At 38.8% G+C, this 16,033-nt stretch overlaps 1 protein-coding gene across 4 annotated transcripts in view; it reads right to left on the bottom strand.

The window, feature by feature from the left end:
- Positions 1-165: 165 nt before the first annotated feature.
- Positions 166-16,033, bottom strand: part of LOC108276315 (IQ motif and SEC7 domain-containing protein 1) — a 57,804-nt gene continuing 41,936 nt past the window's right edge. For 3 of the 4 annotated variants that reach the window (XM_017487897.3, XM_017487898.2, XM_017487896.3), the window contains exons 11-14: positions 14,696-14,857; positions 13,345-13,524; positions 8,299-8,348; positions 166-3,495 (exon numbers count right to left, since the gene is read on the bottom strand). In XM_017487897.3, the coding sequence (XP_017343386.1) occupies positions 2,929-3,495; positions 8,299-8,348; positions 13,345-13,524; positions 14,696-14,857 (959 nt within the window). In that variant the 3' untranslated portion in view covers positions 166-2,928. The remainder of the gene's footprint in view (positions 3,496-8,298; positions 8,349-13,344; positions 13,525-14,695; positions 14,858-16,033) is intronic. The other variant, XM_017487899.3, reaches the window with a different exon arrangement.

Here is a 16,033-nt window from a genome sequence, read left to right on the forward strand (position 1 = left end):
AGAGGTTCTAAGTATAACATTACAAAGTGTACAGGAGCTCAGAAAGGGTTCCAAGTATAGAACAATTTTTTTAAGAACCTTTAATTATCCCCTGAACGCAGAGGGACAATTGAAAAAACCTCTCGAGGGTTATAAAATCCTTTCTGAAACACTGGAGACTTTACGTGATGTTTAACGTTGTTTTATTTCTCAACATTGTCACAGTTTGACATTAATCAGATCTGAAGCACTTACAAACAGACTGCATATCAAAATGAGAGGGTTCCCTTTTCCCTAAAATCTCCACCCTTCAGTTCTTATTCTCTTTGTGGCTCAGCGTCAGAGGAAGTGAACGTGTCCAACAGTATGCTTGTCTTAAACACACACCGAGACACAGAAACTGTCCTTCGTCCTCATCTTCATCCTCATCATCATCCTCATCATCATCCTCATCATCTTATCTACGTTATGTACACTGATGGTTTCTCATTTCTCATGAAGTGTGCTCCTCATTTTTCACGTCTCTTGCACGCTTCTTTCTTTTTTCTACAATGGGTATGTGAAGATGATCTGCATGCTGCACTTCAGAGAAACACAACGCAGTACGACAGCAAATTCAACATCGAGGCTAAAAAACAAAAAACAACAACAAAGGAGGAGGAACCTAAAACGAGGCGTGTCCAGCTCAAGTGTCCGTCAGCTCACAGTGAAACGAGGCGTGTCGGTTCCGTGCGGCGCTCAGACTAAAACCTCACGCACTGAACAGCAGTCGAGTTCTTCATCATCTTCATCATTGCACCTTTCTCACAGGTTTCTGGAGATGATGATGCAGAGAACAATGACGTGTTCTACACGCTCCATAAAACCTCCGGATTCACTATGAGGAATAAATCCGCCGTCTGAACAGAACATCGCTTTAGAAAATTATTGTTATTCACTTAGGAAAAAAAACAATGTATTTATTCGCGCCCGTGTGGTTCCGTAAGAAACGGGTTTAATGTGCTTCTACGTTTCATCACCTGAAATACATTCTGTAAAAAAAACTTCTCCGTCGTCTGGAAGGAAAGAGATTTGCATAAACTGTCGCATTATTCACCTGAATCTCGTACAGAAACAACACAAAGCTGCAGAATGAATTTCTTTCTTTACACGATTGCACTTAACTGCCAACGTAACACTGGTTTATTTTTTGGGACACAAAAAACAAAACAAACAAAAATAAAAAATAAAAATCACGCAACAATTGACAGGACACACACTTGACATTTCACTCAATTTTGCCACCGCAAAAATGTTATTGTGGGACAAAATAATTTAAAAGTTGTCAAATACCGAGGACGAGGAATGTCACGGGGGGGAAGAGGAATAAAAAAACCACAGTTTAATCATCTGGAATTTAAAAAAAATCTGAAAATTATTTTACGAATGAAAATGTAAATAATTTGGAAATAAATCAAGAACTGATCATTAATCATTAAATTAAATCACTTACATTAAATGTATATTTTGTTTTCCGGGTAGTTAAGTGAAATAAAATAATAAAAGGTAAAGAATAAAAATAATAAAAAAAGGGAATAAAACAAACAAGAAAAGTAAATATGTTTCCAAAAAAAGGAAAAGAGAACAAAATAAATAAAATAAATAAAACTAAGAAGAAAAAGAAATACTAAAAGGAAACGTAAAGGAACAAAGAGAAAAATTAGTAATAAAAAAGGTAAAGGGGAAAAAAAGACATAAAAACGAATGTGTGCATTAATTTGAAGATTAACAAATGATTTATAATCTAGTTCATTATTCATTTCTGAACGTCGAGGCGTATTTCTTATTGTTTTTATTTTTATATATCTATTTATTTATTTTAATCGCATGGCGTCCCTCGTCCTCCTGAACTCTAAACATATTGCACATCGGAGTAAAAACTATTTCAGTCACTGGCCTTCTTTAGTTTTGTGCATAATTTCTGTAGAACTTGTGCAGACGTTAACGATCTAACCTTCAGCTTTACCTAAACACTCGCTGAAAGAAAACTATCTGATTGCATCATTTTCTTTAAGGAAAAAAACCCAAAACAAAAACAAGGAAAGGTTACTTCATTGTAAAATACTAATCGTTACGTTCTCGGGAAACAAGCTGTATAAAAAAAAAGAAAGAAAAAAAATTAGACAAGTGCTCAGTGAGTGGGACGTCGAAATCTCACACTTTGAAATCGAATGTATTGAACTCTATCTAAATCTAAATAAAAGTGCTGTTTAGCTCCTGGTTTGTGTTTTTGTAGCTTTACCAGGAAGCTAGAACACTTTTTCTATCGCTTTATAGCTCAGTGCAGCTGCTTCTGCTTTCTAAAACTCCAAAATATTTCTCTGATCATCTGTACAGTCTGCACCGCTTACCGTAATATTTCATTTCTATTTGACTGTAATATTTAAAAAAACTCTCTGAATATGTATATATAGTTTTAGTTTGTTTTTTTGTTTTTTTTTACAGTATATAGAACATCTTACAATGGATGCAGTTTTACACTAAACTCTAGAACACACAGGATACAGTTCACACAGAGCCGAGTACATACAGTACGCAGGGATTATTGGCACATTGATATATGATCGCTAAGGACAACATGTAAAGCTTTTCCGTTATCCACAATAAATACAGCGTCAGGACGACTACGTGTGAGACCAACAGCTTGGACGTTACTTTACAGCTTCGCTCTGGGGGTTTGGTGTTTGGGGAAAATGTGTGAGGTTCTACGTTGCGATGCTGAGACTGCACCTCAGGAGATTCACGTAGACCTCAAACAAGACGCTACGATCCTCCTCGCGTTTCTTTATCTATCATCGGAATTCCTTCAGCATCGTTCTACACCCCGAGCTTCTGATTAGGAGGACTCTCTGGAACCATCTCAGAAATGGAATTATTTATCTGGAGTTTAGTCCGGCTCCGGTCGTATCCTCACACCACCGTGCTGATGCCACAGTGTTTGGGTTTGGCGCTGATGGGACACGACGACGATGACGCCGCTGCCACGAGGTGCTGCTCCTGATGTTGGTGCCGTTGTTGATGGTGGTGGTGGTGTTGATGACGAGGAAGGTGGTTGTGAGCGAGTTGAGGGTGGTGGTGCGGGGCAGAGAGGTGGCCCGAGTGCTGCTGACGGTGGAACCAGAGCCCGACGGGAGGCGGATCGTAGTGATGGTGGTGCTGATACGGCGGGGGGTTCTGCGGGAGAGAACAGTGCTGGGAACGTTGGGGATCTAGTTGGGCCTGGGCAGTGTGGTGCAGGTTGGTTGGGTGGGGCTTGTGGGAGATGAGGGTGGGGTGGATGGGGTGGTGCGAGGAGGAGGAGGGCGGAGCAGGAAGCGGAGGACGAGGAGGAGGTTTTCCTCGCCTGCTGCCGAAGAGCGATCCCAGCAGCGAGGAGGAGGAGGAAGGGGTGGTGCCAGAGTAGCGTGGACGAGGAGGACCCTCGCGGCCGGACGGCGCTCTCCGGGGCAGCTGAGGTGGACTGCTAATGATGGAGCCCTGCGGGGGGGGGGGGGGGGGCAGAGACAGTCCGAGAACACTATCACGTCAAACATACAAGACAGACAAAGACAAACAAATCCTCATGGTCTGAGGAGAAACTCATACTCGACTACATGGCTCTAATATCTTCCAGAGTAGATCTCCACCACCTTTTCCACCAACATGGTAACTGTGCTGAAACCATTTCAGCTTTTCCACCTCAAAAGAGCTGAAACGCCGTCTAAAATCGATGCAGGTCTAAAACCCTGAGAAATAAAAGTTGGATTTTCATTAAGACGTGAACTTTTCTTTTCAGCACCTGAACCCAGCTAGTCTGATTTCTCTGATAAAACTATTCCAATGTTTATTTTGCTAGGGGTAAAAGATTTGCCTTTTAAAACACGTCATTAAAAACTAGATTTTAGATTTAAAAAAAAAAAATCTGAACCCTTAAATAAAAATCTCAGATAAAGTCAAAAATACAGATTTGATGTAAATTAGTCCAAAAGTGAATCGTCCAGGATTCCCAGTGAAAAACTTTCAGAAGCCTTAAATCACAGTCCAATTTCTCCGACTCCAGTCGTCTGTGAAGAGACGTGAAGTAGAGTGGAGTTAAAATGTAAAAAATACTATATAGCCAAAAGTATGTGCACCCCTGAGCGTCACACCCATATGTGCTTGTTGCACATCGCATTTCAGATTTATTCCCCCTTTACTGTTATAATAGCCTCCTCCACTCTTCTGGGAAGGTTTTCCACTAGATTTTGGGGCGTGGCTGTGGGGATTTTGGGGCGTGGCCGTGGGGATTTTGGGGCGTGGCTGTGGGGATTAGTGATCGTTCAGCTACAAGAGCGTTAGTGAGGTTGAGGTCAGGCGCTGATGTTGATGTGAGGAGACTCCAGTTCCAGTTCATCCCAAAGGTGTTCAGTGGGGTTGAGGTCAGGGCTCTGTACAGGACACTCGAGTTCTTCTACCTTCTTCCAACCTTCACACCACGTCTTCAGGGAGCTCACACTCTTTGTGCACAGGAGCATCGTCATGCTGGAACAGTGTTTGGGATTCTTACTTCTTAGGGGAAATTGTAAAGCTACAGCGTACAGATTGAGTGCTTCCAACTTTGTGGTAACAGTTTGGGGAAGAAGATGTGTGTGATGGTCAGGGGTGCACATACTTTATGATCTGTAATGAGGTAAGTGCATAGAGTTTCTAAACTGTTAAATCTGGCGGTTAACTGTTACCGATTGCCAGAACTAGAAGCCAGAAAGTTACCTAAACCATGACTCTGTACATCAAGTGTTTAACATCACTGTAGAAGACTGGATATTTGAGTAGAACATAAAAACTTCTTTATGTGTTTGTGTTTACTTTCCCCCAGGAACCTGTGACGCCTCACCTTGGACTTAATTTGCATAAAATCTGCATTTCTGAGATTTACATTTTAGGTTCTGATTTTTATCTCAAAACCATAACTGCAAGTTCAGAACTGCAAGAAAGTTCCTGCTAACTACAGGGTTCCTTAGCAGTTCTTTGGATGGTTAATGGTGTCCTCTTTATGAAGATCTAGTTCTTCTGTTCGACCTGAAATCTTGAAGTGTTTCCTCAGAAGAACAATCCTCTAGGAGGCTCTATAAAGCTTCTTTTTTTTCTATAATCTTTATATTCAGAGACTTACTGTTTAGATTATTGTAGGTACGCAGGTACAAATCAGTTGTTCAGGGAGGAAAGGAGACTTATACACCTGACATTACAAGGTCTAGCTTTCTAAAAGCATTCTATTCAGAACCGTTTGTAAAAGGGTTCCCCAGAAGGACGAGCTGAAAGATGAAAGAACCCTTTGTTCTAAGAGTGCAGGAAGAATCTGATGTTCAGAGAAAACTTCTCCACAGTTGTTTTTCCTTTTACAAAATGGAATTTTTTTTAAATAATCTCTCATATCTGCTTATGTAAAAAGAGTAGCCCCGCTTTTTTCAAAATTTGATTGAAAAAAATTATTATTTTATTATTTAACCTTTATATACATATATATAATTTTTTGCTGCAGCCTCTGTGAGAACGTGTAAAATAAGAATGGTATCCTACAGAGAAGCTCGTGCAGATGACAGTAAAGTTCTTGAATTTTAAAAAGTTCGGCTCTTGAACTGTTTGGGACATTTAGGTTTTTACACTATTTTTTTCCTGGTTTCATGGAACAAGCACCAACACCATGTCAGTGAAAAAGGGAACATTTATACATTTATACAGAAGATACAGATCTAATAAAAAAAATTCTCAAAACTATGTTCACATCACATCTCTAAATGTACATTTTGTATTTAAGAGTTAAGAATAAACGAGTGTAACTGATCCAGCTGAAGATGTGACGAGGTGACGTGTAGAAGAAGTGTTTAAAGAAGAATTCCACCAAATATCCATCATTTAGTTGGAGATTCTCCACCAGGAACAGAGTTGGGAGAAACACTGACACTCACTCACGTCCATGCTGCTCAGACCGGCTAAAATCTCACACTTGATCACATGGTTCTCTTTGAGAGGGTTCTCGGTCTCGATCCCTGATCATCAAAGATCAACTCTTGTAGGTGACTCAAGATGGACTCTTCAAAAAGGGTTCCTCAGGGGTTCTTTGGATCGTTGAGAGTTTACGGCATCCTAAAGGGGGTCTACTTGGAACAGGCTAAATTGAGAAACCCGCAGTTATAGCGTGCTGAATGGAACCCTTATGTTGGGCTGTAAAGAGGGGAAAAAAAGAAACACTCGTATGGACTTTTTCTACAAGTGTATTGTCTATAAATAGGTCTTTATGAAAACAGCATAATCATCCGGCGCTAATGCTGAAAATCAATTTCTGTAAAGGAATTTTCATGGGTTGTCGCTCCAGAGGAACCTTTAAGGGTTCTATATAGAACCTTATAACAGAGGGACAACCTAAATAATTATTTTTTCCTTGAAGTCCCTGTGGGGAAGACCTTGAGCTTGAAAGCTCTTAGTAGTACATGATAAACATTTTACAAAAGAAGGACCTCTTTAGGAATCTAGAACAACTACGCATCTAAAGAACCCTTGAAGAATCTTTATCGTCTTTAACAGTTTTACATGAGACCTTCTAGCGTTGTTTCCTTCTCTACCTGAAGCCGTAAAAACCCAATTCCTCTAATTCAACTCAAACTTCTGGACAAATTTCTGCAAACTATCTTCATAGAAAATCAGCCGCACTAGTACTATTTAAGGTTCTTCGGTTTGTCCCTCTGTAGGAACCCCGAAATGCTCCACATAGATTTCAGTCCGAGACTGGTCCACGCTAAAATCCTTTTAATAAAAGCTCGAACCAAATAAACTTCCAAAGAACCCTTGAGGAACCGTTTGTTTTTTTTGGATTAGAGATCCTTTGAGGTGGAATCCTTCTTTAAGCACTGAAATATCCCAAAAAAATGATAACATGTTGTAGAACAAGCCTGGGGAGAACTCTCACATGCATCTCGTTAGGATGATGGGAGCAGATCGTCGACATGCAGAAGGAGAAAAGGCAAAAAGGTTTCAACTTTGCTTCAGTGTTTAATCTCACCTGGATTCTGGAGGTTTGTGTGTAAGAGCTGCTGCTGTAATCATAAAGACTGTCCTGCTGCTCATCATCAGGACTCTTATTTACAATCTGCTCGTACTGAACAACGTCGCCACTGTCTCCTCTGGATTGTTCATTCAGGATCTAAATCTACATCTGGAGTTCTGTAAAGCTGAGCTGTGACAATGTCTACCATCACTCCCACCCATATCTTGTCTAACATCTGATACAAGGCCACAAACAATGTATGAATGGTGAACATGTATGCTAATGAAATCCACATCCTTGAAACATTGAAAAGATCTGATTAGCATGTCTCTAATCAGAACGGGCGAATTTCTTTACCTACGTTCGCACTAGTGAGCAACACAGCGACAGGTGAGTGTACATCTTCTACGTGCACTGCGAATTTTATGCAAATGAGGTATGATGTAAAGTGACAAATCCAACAAATGATCGTCTCGAACGATTCCTCGAACCAATCCTGTGGTCTGGTGTTTCTTCAGTTCCTTGCTCACAACTGCAAGAAAAACGTATGTGTGGTTTCATCTCATCCTGTTGTATACGACCTCTCTCTCGTTACGTGTGTATAGAGACGTTACGAAGAAGCTTGGAAGGAAGTAGCAGAGATCGCCTGAATTAAACTAATCTGACTTCAAAGCTTAGCATGTAACGTAAATAAAAAATTTAAAAAACAAGTAAATTGTATATAGTGGGCTGTAGGCTGTAGATAAACATAGGGTCTACTATGTTTTCTTAAAAATACACAGCCCATAAGTGACACACCCACACGAGATACACAAGTCCTTGCTAGCGTGAACGTAGGGTTTGAAAGTCAGGAATTCGGTGGTCAGTGGATGGAGATTAACTTCTACGTCATGCCTGTTAAGGCGTACTGACACCATGAGGAACCACATGAACATGGAAGCAAACGAGATGGTGGCGGTCGAGGGGGGTTAGTGGAGAACATGCTTGCTTTGAGGAACACGCAGGAACACGGAGGAACATGTTCAGGGTTCTGCAAGCAGTTCGTGCATGCGTATGAGCAGGCATGCAGGTTAGGAATTGGTAGTACCAAAAAAAAAAAAAAAAAAATGTAAAGAATTATGAAGTGTCAGAGGGTGCAAGAACATAACAAAAGAAATCATTCGCTCATTAAGGGGTTGCTCTTTGGTTTGTTTGGTTTTTGGTTAATGCTTTTGCTTTGTGTTTTTTTTTATTGCATGAGAAAAGAATAAAAGGGACATCCGCTGCTTCCTACTTACTTCCATATTGCTGTCTAGTGATCCTGCACTGGTGCGGCGCCCGCGCTTGCCTGCCCGAGACATGCAATACCACAGATTAGAGATGGGCATCACACCAGAATGGGGTGGGGCTAGTGGTGGGCACGCCCCTTTACTCTAGGAAGCGCCAAAAGGGAAATGGGAGTAGCACAGCAAGCCTCGTGGAGGATCATTATGGCTCAGGGTCAGAGGTCAGAGCGGAGGGGAGGGGACGGGAGGGTGGTGTTTTCGCAGGACTATGGAGTGAGAATATTTTTAAATAAAATTTTAAAAAATAAATATCTCTGATAAGGACAAATTTTGCTTTACTCCTGACCAGTGGTGTAGTTGAAGCAAATATGTTGCGATTATTTACTATAATTGAACATTTTCAAGCCCATATGATGCTTATTTGAGAGTTTGGTTGGTTGATCGGTTCCTTGGTGCAGAAACTTACGCACTATTTAGATCATTTGTAACATTGCAACTTTTGAATGCTGAAATTTTGCTCAGTGTGGCTAAAACCATTGAATACAATTAGCGCTAGTTATAGATGAGCAGGGTCAGAGGTCAGAGGTGAAGGGTGGGTGGGATTTAGTGCTTTAGCAGGACTATGGAGTGAAAATGTTAAATTCTTGGTCTGATTTGATCACATTTTAAATAAAAGTCACCGATTAAATACGTGTCAGAAAAAAAAGATTTTTGATTCCATCCTGACCAGTGGTGTAGTCGAAGCCAAGCGCCTAGTAACCAGCAATTTTATTAAATAAATTACATTTAAAAGCTGCTCTCACGCCATGCCGTAAATACCGAGATCACGACCTGTAAGATACATTCACGTCCTTGTAGAACTGGTAATTACAACTTATAAACTAGGAATTTTCTGAGAGCTCCGAATAGTACCACCTGACTGTAGCAACGTCACATGGAAACACTCAAAATGGTGGCGGCTTCAGCAGTAAAATGTAGTTAAGTAGTTTTCTCTGTCTTCTCTCTCGTAATATTTCTCTGTAATAATAATAATTCGTATAACTGACTATTATTCGTGCCTTAATAATTCAAGACTAATCTGAAAATAAACATTTTAAAACGCAGCCAAACATTCACAAGCTCATGTGACGCTTATTCAAGGGTTCTGATTGGTTCGTTCGGAGTTTTAAAATAAATAAATAAATAAATAAATGTTTCTGCCATCTCAATGACGGCAAATACATTTTTAATTAAAGTAACATCATGACTGTATTACTGCTACTGAAAAATCCTATTGCATCATCAAATATAAGGACCAGTCAGTAACCCACCCATGTACAATGTATATAGTCAGCTCCATAATTATTGGCACCCCTCAACGGAATGTTCACGAACATGACCATCAATGGAACGTTAACTAATAGCTAGCTAAGTAATATTCTACGCTACTGTTCGAGGCATTAAATATGAATATTTTCAAACTCGCTTTTTGTTGAGAAGTGCTTCAGACCGGACGGCACCACTGGTCTCCATTAAGGAAACGTTCTCATTTTTCACTTTATTGATTTTTTTTGCTTACACTGTTGGTTTGTGGATCTGTTTAAAGAGAGCTCCGTCTCCAGAGTGGTGTAGACTGTGATAAAGCCACGAACGAGACATGGGTGGACACGTGAGCATTTTAGCTTTAGCTAAACCTTAGGTTCGGGTGGAAAAGGAAGGTAGAAGGGTGGGGAGGGAGGTGGATGCGACAATGCTTCATATACACGACTGATTGCAACTCATGCCACAAGTAAAAGCTTCAAATAATGGAGGGCTTCATCGGTGATGTCGAACAACCAGGACCAAGCAGCAAGGTGGGGGTGGAGATTTCATTTTTTTTTTGGGGGGGGGGGGGGGGGGGTTCGGAGGTGGAGCTTGGAAGGGGGGTTTTACGAGGTATTTTTACAAGGTACATAACGTAACACGACATTTCTTTCAGAAGTAAATGTTAGTAGTTTTCACTACAATATAAAATGGCTCGGATTCTGTTTTTCATTTTTTTTAAAAATGGATTTAATTCCATCATCATTGATGGCCAACTGACTGCAAACACTGAACCCAGATCAAATAACAATGGCACTTAGAGATACGTTTTTATCTTGGCTTTGTGATTTATGAAATGTGAAATATACCTGTTTACAACCGTCTAGATGTGTTGTGTTAGAGCCAAGCACTAAGTCACCTCAAGTGCCTTTGATCAGATCCACATGACCGTCAGTTGGAGTTTTGGGCGTTGATGTATGAGATTGATGATTCAGCAGTTACGTAATTAACATGAAACTTCACACAATTCAAACATATGAGATGTTATAAGGACAATATGAGGACAGTGTGATAACTTTGAGGTTGTACAGGATATAGGTGAGTTCCGTTTGGGCAAATCTAATCAAATCAACAGCAGAAAAATGATCAACTATCATGAACCAAAGTGACATCAGACTAATCAGATTGATAATGAAGAAAAAGTCTCATTTTGGCAAATAGAGGCACACAGAACAGATATCCCAGTGAGTGTTCCAGAACATTAGAGTTAGACCTATCTATCTATCTACCTAACTCCTTATTTATTGACTTTTATTTATTGTATCCCTACCTATTTATTTGTTTATTTACTTACTTATTTCCTTCTTAACCCATTTATTTATTTGTTTACTCATTTACTTCATTACTTACCTATTTATTTATTTATTTATTACTTGTTACTAATTATTTATTTGTTTATTTACTTACTATGTACATATTTACTTAATGACGTACGTAACTATGTATTTATTTCCTTATTTCCTTATTATGTCATACTTACATGTTTACCTATTAAACTATTTATTTGGTTACTTATTTATGTATGTACAGTACAGCACCCTCCATTAATATTGGCACCCTTGATAAATATGAACAAAGCTGGCTGGGAAAAATTGTAAATGGTCTGCACCTATATAGCACTTTTATCCAAAGCGTCTCCTTCACCCATTCACACACACACTCACACACCAATGGTAGCAGAGCTGCCATGCAAGGCGCTAACTTGCCATCGGGAGTAACTTGAGGTTCAGTGTCTTGCGCAAGGACACTTCGGCATGTGGAGTCACATGGGCCGGGAACTGAACCGCCAACCCTACGATTAGTGTACAGCCCGCTCTACCACCTGATCCACAGCCGCCACTTGGCTTTATTGTTGAACCTTTTGATCTTTTGTTCAGAAAATTCAGAAAAATACTCTGCTCTCATGGATATCAAACACAACACAGGTTTATCAAAAAATATCTTTGTTAAATGTAGGTTTGCAACAATTAGTGGCACTCTTATAAATTCATATGAGAAAAATACATTTGAAGTATATTCCCACTGATATTGTAAAAAAATTTTTTACACCTGGGAGACTAGGAACAGGAAATTGTTCAATCATGACTTCCTGTTTCACAGGGGTATAAATATGAGGTAACACACAGGCCAAATTCCCTTAGTCATTCATCACAATGGGTAAGAGCGAGGAATGTAGCTGTGATGTGCAGCAAAAGGTTGTTGAGCTTCACACAATAGGGCGTGTCTATAAGAAAATAGCACAAGCATTGAAAACGCCCATTTCACCATCAGGGCAATAATTAAGAAGTTCCAGTCAACTGGAAATGTTATGAATCGACCTGGAATTGGACGTGTGTCTATATCGTCTCAACGCACTGTGAAGAGGACGGTTCGAGTGGATAAAACATCTCCAAGGATCACAGCTGGAGAACTGCAGAAGTTAGTTGTGTCTTGGGGTCAGAAAGTCTCCAAAACTACAATCTGAATTCACCGACACCACCACAAGCTGTTTGGAAGGGTTTCAAGAAAAAAGCCTCTACTCTCATCCAAAAACACACTCGAGCGTCTTCAGTGTGCCGACACTACTGGAACTTCAAATGGGATCGGGTTCGATGGTCAGATGAAACCAGAATAGAGCTTTTTGGTAATAAACACCAGAGGTGGTTTTGGAGCACACAGAGAGGTAGCCATATGGAAAAGTTCCTCATGCCCATGGTTAAATATGGAGGAGGATCTTTAATGTTTTTGGGAATTAATCAAAATCAAGGTCCTGCCATGACCATCCCAGTCCCCTGACCTGAACCCCAGAGAACACCTGTGGGGTGAACTGAAGAGGAGAGTCCACCAGCGTGGATCTCGAAATGTGAAGGATCTGGAGAGGTTCTGTAAGGAGGAACGCTCTCAGATCCCTCGCCATGTATTCTCCAACCTCATCAGGCGTTATAGGAGAAGACTCAGAGCTGTTATCCTGGCAGAGGGAGCTAGCACAAGTATTGACTAAAAGGGTGCCAATAATTGTTGCACATCTATATTTAACAAATATATATATATATATATATATATATATATATATATATATAAAATATTATAATATAAATTATTTATTTGTTTACTTATTAAAATAAGTATGTACATGTTTATTTATGTAACAATGTACTCATCTATTTACATACTTACTTATCTATATATTTCCTTAATTATACACTTAGTGTTTCGTGCTATATAAAGTAACTTGTGAAGGCTAATGAGCACTGAGGCTCGATCTATGAATATGCATGAGTAACTGGATGTGATTAGGAGAGGCAGAAAAATAACTCCATATTTATAAAGAATATACAGGAATGATTTTTTTCCAGAATAGAAACCACTTTAGATTAGTTTCACAGACAATCTGGATTAATAAAGATCTTAAATATAAACCAAATAAAAATGAAGATGAAGTATTTTTTATGGACGAATCGTCAGTAAACACGTGTTTGATGAAATCACTAGGAAATCGTTTACCATCGTTTAATCACTCTAACCGCATCACACTCCAGATCTGAATGCCTTTCATCACCTCACCACAGACGTTCCTGTGACATCTTTACATCTTCCTGTGACATCTCTGCACGTACAAACATGCACGTACATCTACGTACAGTATATACAGCTACATCTATACATCTACATACAAACATCGACATCTATATCTACACCTATACACCTACAGTCCTGCAGCGTCGGCCCCAAACTCACCTGTATCAGAAAGGTCCCGCAGGGAGCTACTGAGCGCGCTCCTCTTTAGCCCCTCCCCCATGGCATACGTGTCATCCAGGCTGGCGCGGCTCATGGTCCCGTTCCCAACCTCTTTCTTCAGACCAGACATGCTCTGGGACATACTGGGCCTCACCACACCTTTCTGTTTCTCCAGCTCGGCTGTGAACATAAACAACCTGCACGTTATCTAATATAAGTGCTATACAAATAAAAATGAACTGAAATAACACCGTCCTATAATTCTTAAAAATCATCAAAAAAAATAATTCGAATAATTAAGTTGCGCAACACAAGTCACTTAAATCACTTTTGAATGAATTAATTTTTTTCTCCTCTCCATGTCTTAGGAGTGAATCTCTGGAATAATAATAATAATAATAATAATAATAATAATAATAATAATAATAATAATAATAATAACAACAACAACAACAACAACAACAACAACAATAATAATAATAATAATACATTCTAAAACATTTAAGCAAATGCTTGATTATCTCTAAATTCTAAACTATCACAACTGTTTCTACATTTTCCTAAAACATTTAGAAATACATTTTTTAAATAAAATAAAGCTCAAATTTAAATAATGTACACGGAATAATTCTGATTAGTTGTAGCTGTAGGAATAAACTCTGTGCTGCTGTGCTGTAAATGTCCTCCAGGGAGCGCTATCTGACTGATATACTGCCTGTGTTAACCCTTTAATGGTTAATGCTCAGCTGCTGGGTGGAACACATTTATAATAATGAGGATATCTAATTTAATGGAAAATAACATTTTTACCACTTAGTTTAGGTATATTACAACTCTAACATAATTTTGAAGAAGAAAAAAGTATTATATATAAAACATATAAATATATATAAATATATAAATAAATGACCAAGTATAATATTTTGGTCTCATTTGTTTAATTGGGTTCTCTATATCTACCTTCAGGATTTGTGTGAAAATCTGAATGAATAAATAAATAAATAAAAATGTAGAAATTCTTTATTATTATTATTATTATTATTATTAATATTATTGAAAGTATTAAATGCTTAAGATCAGTTACAGCGATTCACAAACTGTGAAAGTGTAACCGTGGTAACCGTACACGTCGCTGTAGATGGTGCAGTGAAATAAAGACGTATTTCAGCGTGAGACAGAGACGTGCGATTAAACTTCGGTTCCACTGAAAACTTTTTCTCGGTTTTTCTCTGTTCAGATTTTTATCTTTTTAAGCTACGCTGACCTTCACGTTCCCTTTGACCTTTTACGTTTACATGACCCTGTTTACGGTAACGTCCTGCGGTCCTGCTGAAACATCAGAGCTTCTTACACTCGATCCGGTACTTCTCCATCTCCTGGACCTCAGCGATGGACTCTCGCAGGTCGTCTGTGAACTTCTTGCGGTCCTGAGGGTTCGGGGCGTTGAAGATGATGAGGACCTTGACGTCAGCACCCGGGATGGCCGACGTGAGCCGGATGCCATTAGGGTAATCTGAACGAAACAGAAAATACCACATCGTCATAAAATACCACAACGACCAAGCGTCATTATTAGAATTATTTACTTATAGACTGATATAACCTCATCATATACCTGTCACTAACATTCCTGATGATGTATATGTATGTTATATGTTTTGTGACATGCTAATTCTTTCCGAGTTTTAATAAAGAAGCTTTATTAGGACATGCACCATCGTTATTAAACAGCTGTTTCTGTGGTTACATCTTTAATGGTCTGTTCTTATTGCTTTTAATTAAAAATAAAAACATTCCTTTCTGTGGAAATGATTTTCCTAATGTATAACGTACTAAATTATTTATCATGTATATGCTTGTTGTCATGGTTACAATCCAACACAGTTACACTAGAATTAAATAACATTAAATGTATCGTAGCATCAGTATAATTAGCGTAGATTAGCATCTGACTTTAGCTGCCATTACGTCAGCTCTCAACAATTACTGCTAACGCTAACTGTCACGGCAGCTCACGAGAGTGTATGACATCATCCTTAAAGGTTTATTTTGTGCCGTTTGTTTGCACAATATAATCGTTCTTATTATTTCTGCTCTTTTGCTAGCACTTGCTAACCAAAATATCATCAACACACTGCATTTTGTAAAAAATTTATTTTGCGTCATATTTTTTCTAACATTACAAAAGGAACATGTTCTTTAGCGACTTCTTGTGAAATCCTGTGTTTTTATATTTTACGGTCATACTTTAGCTGTTTTTAGCATGCTAGCACTGCATAAACAGTTTAATGCTAACATGTCTAAAATCTTTTCTTTTTTTAAATCATAATATTAATTAAGTCGAGGATCTACATCTACATCAACACTGGCTGCACTTTAAAAATAAGTTCCTTCAATTTTATTTGTTTATTAATCATTTCCCTCCATGGCTAGTTTACTTCACTCATTAGCTAACATTATATCCTAGCACTGTGTTAGCTTTAAGCCGTGACACAGCACTTGTATGCATGAATATAAATAAATCATTTATTATTTACAGTGTCATTTTTATGGACTATTGAGTTTTTATTGTGATACAATAGTGTTAGCTTTGGCTAACTGTTAGCTGAAAGAATGTTAGCATTGGCTGTGTATCAGCATTACAGATCAGACCAGGAAATAATAAAAAGCTAATATGATTCAGGAATCG

This window comes from Ictalurus punctatus, chromosome 15, assembly GCF_001660625.3.
Source record: "Ictalurus punctatus breed USDA103 chromosome 15, Coco_2.0, whole genome shotgun sequence".
NCBI classification, from domain to species: Eukaryota; Metazoa; Chordata; class Actinopteri; order Siluriformes; family Ictaluridae; genus Ictalurus; species Ictalurus punctatus.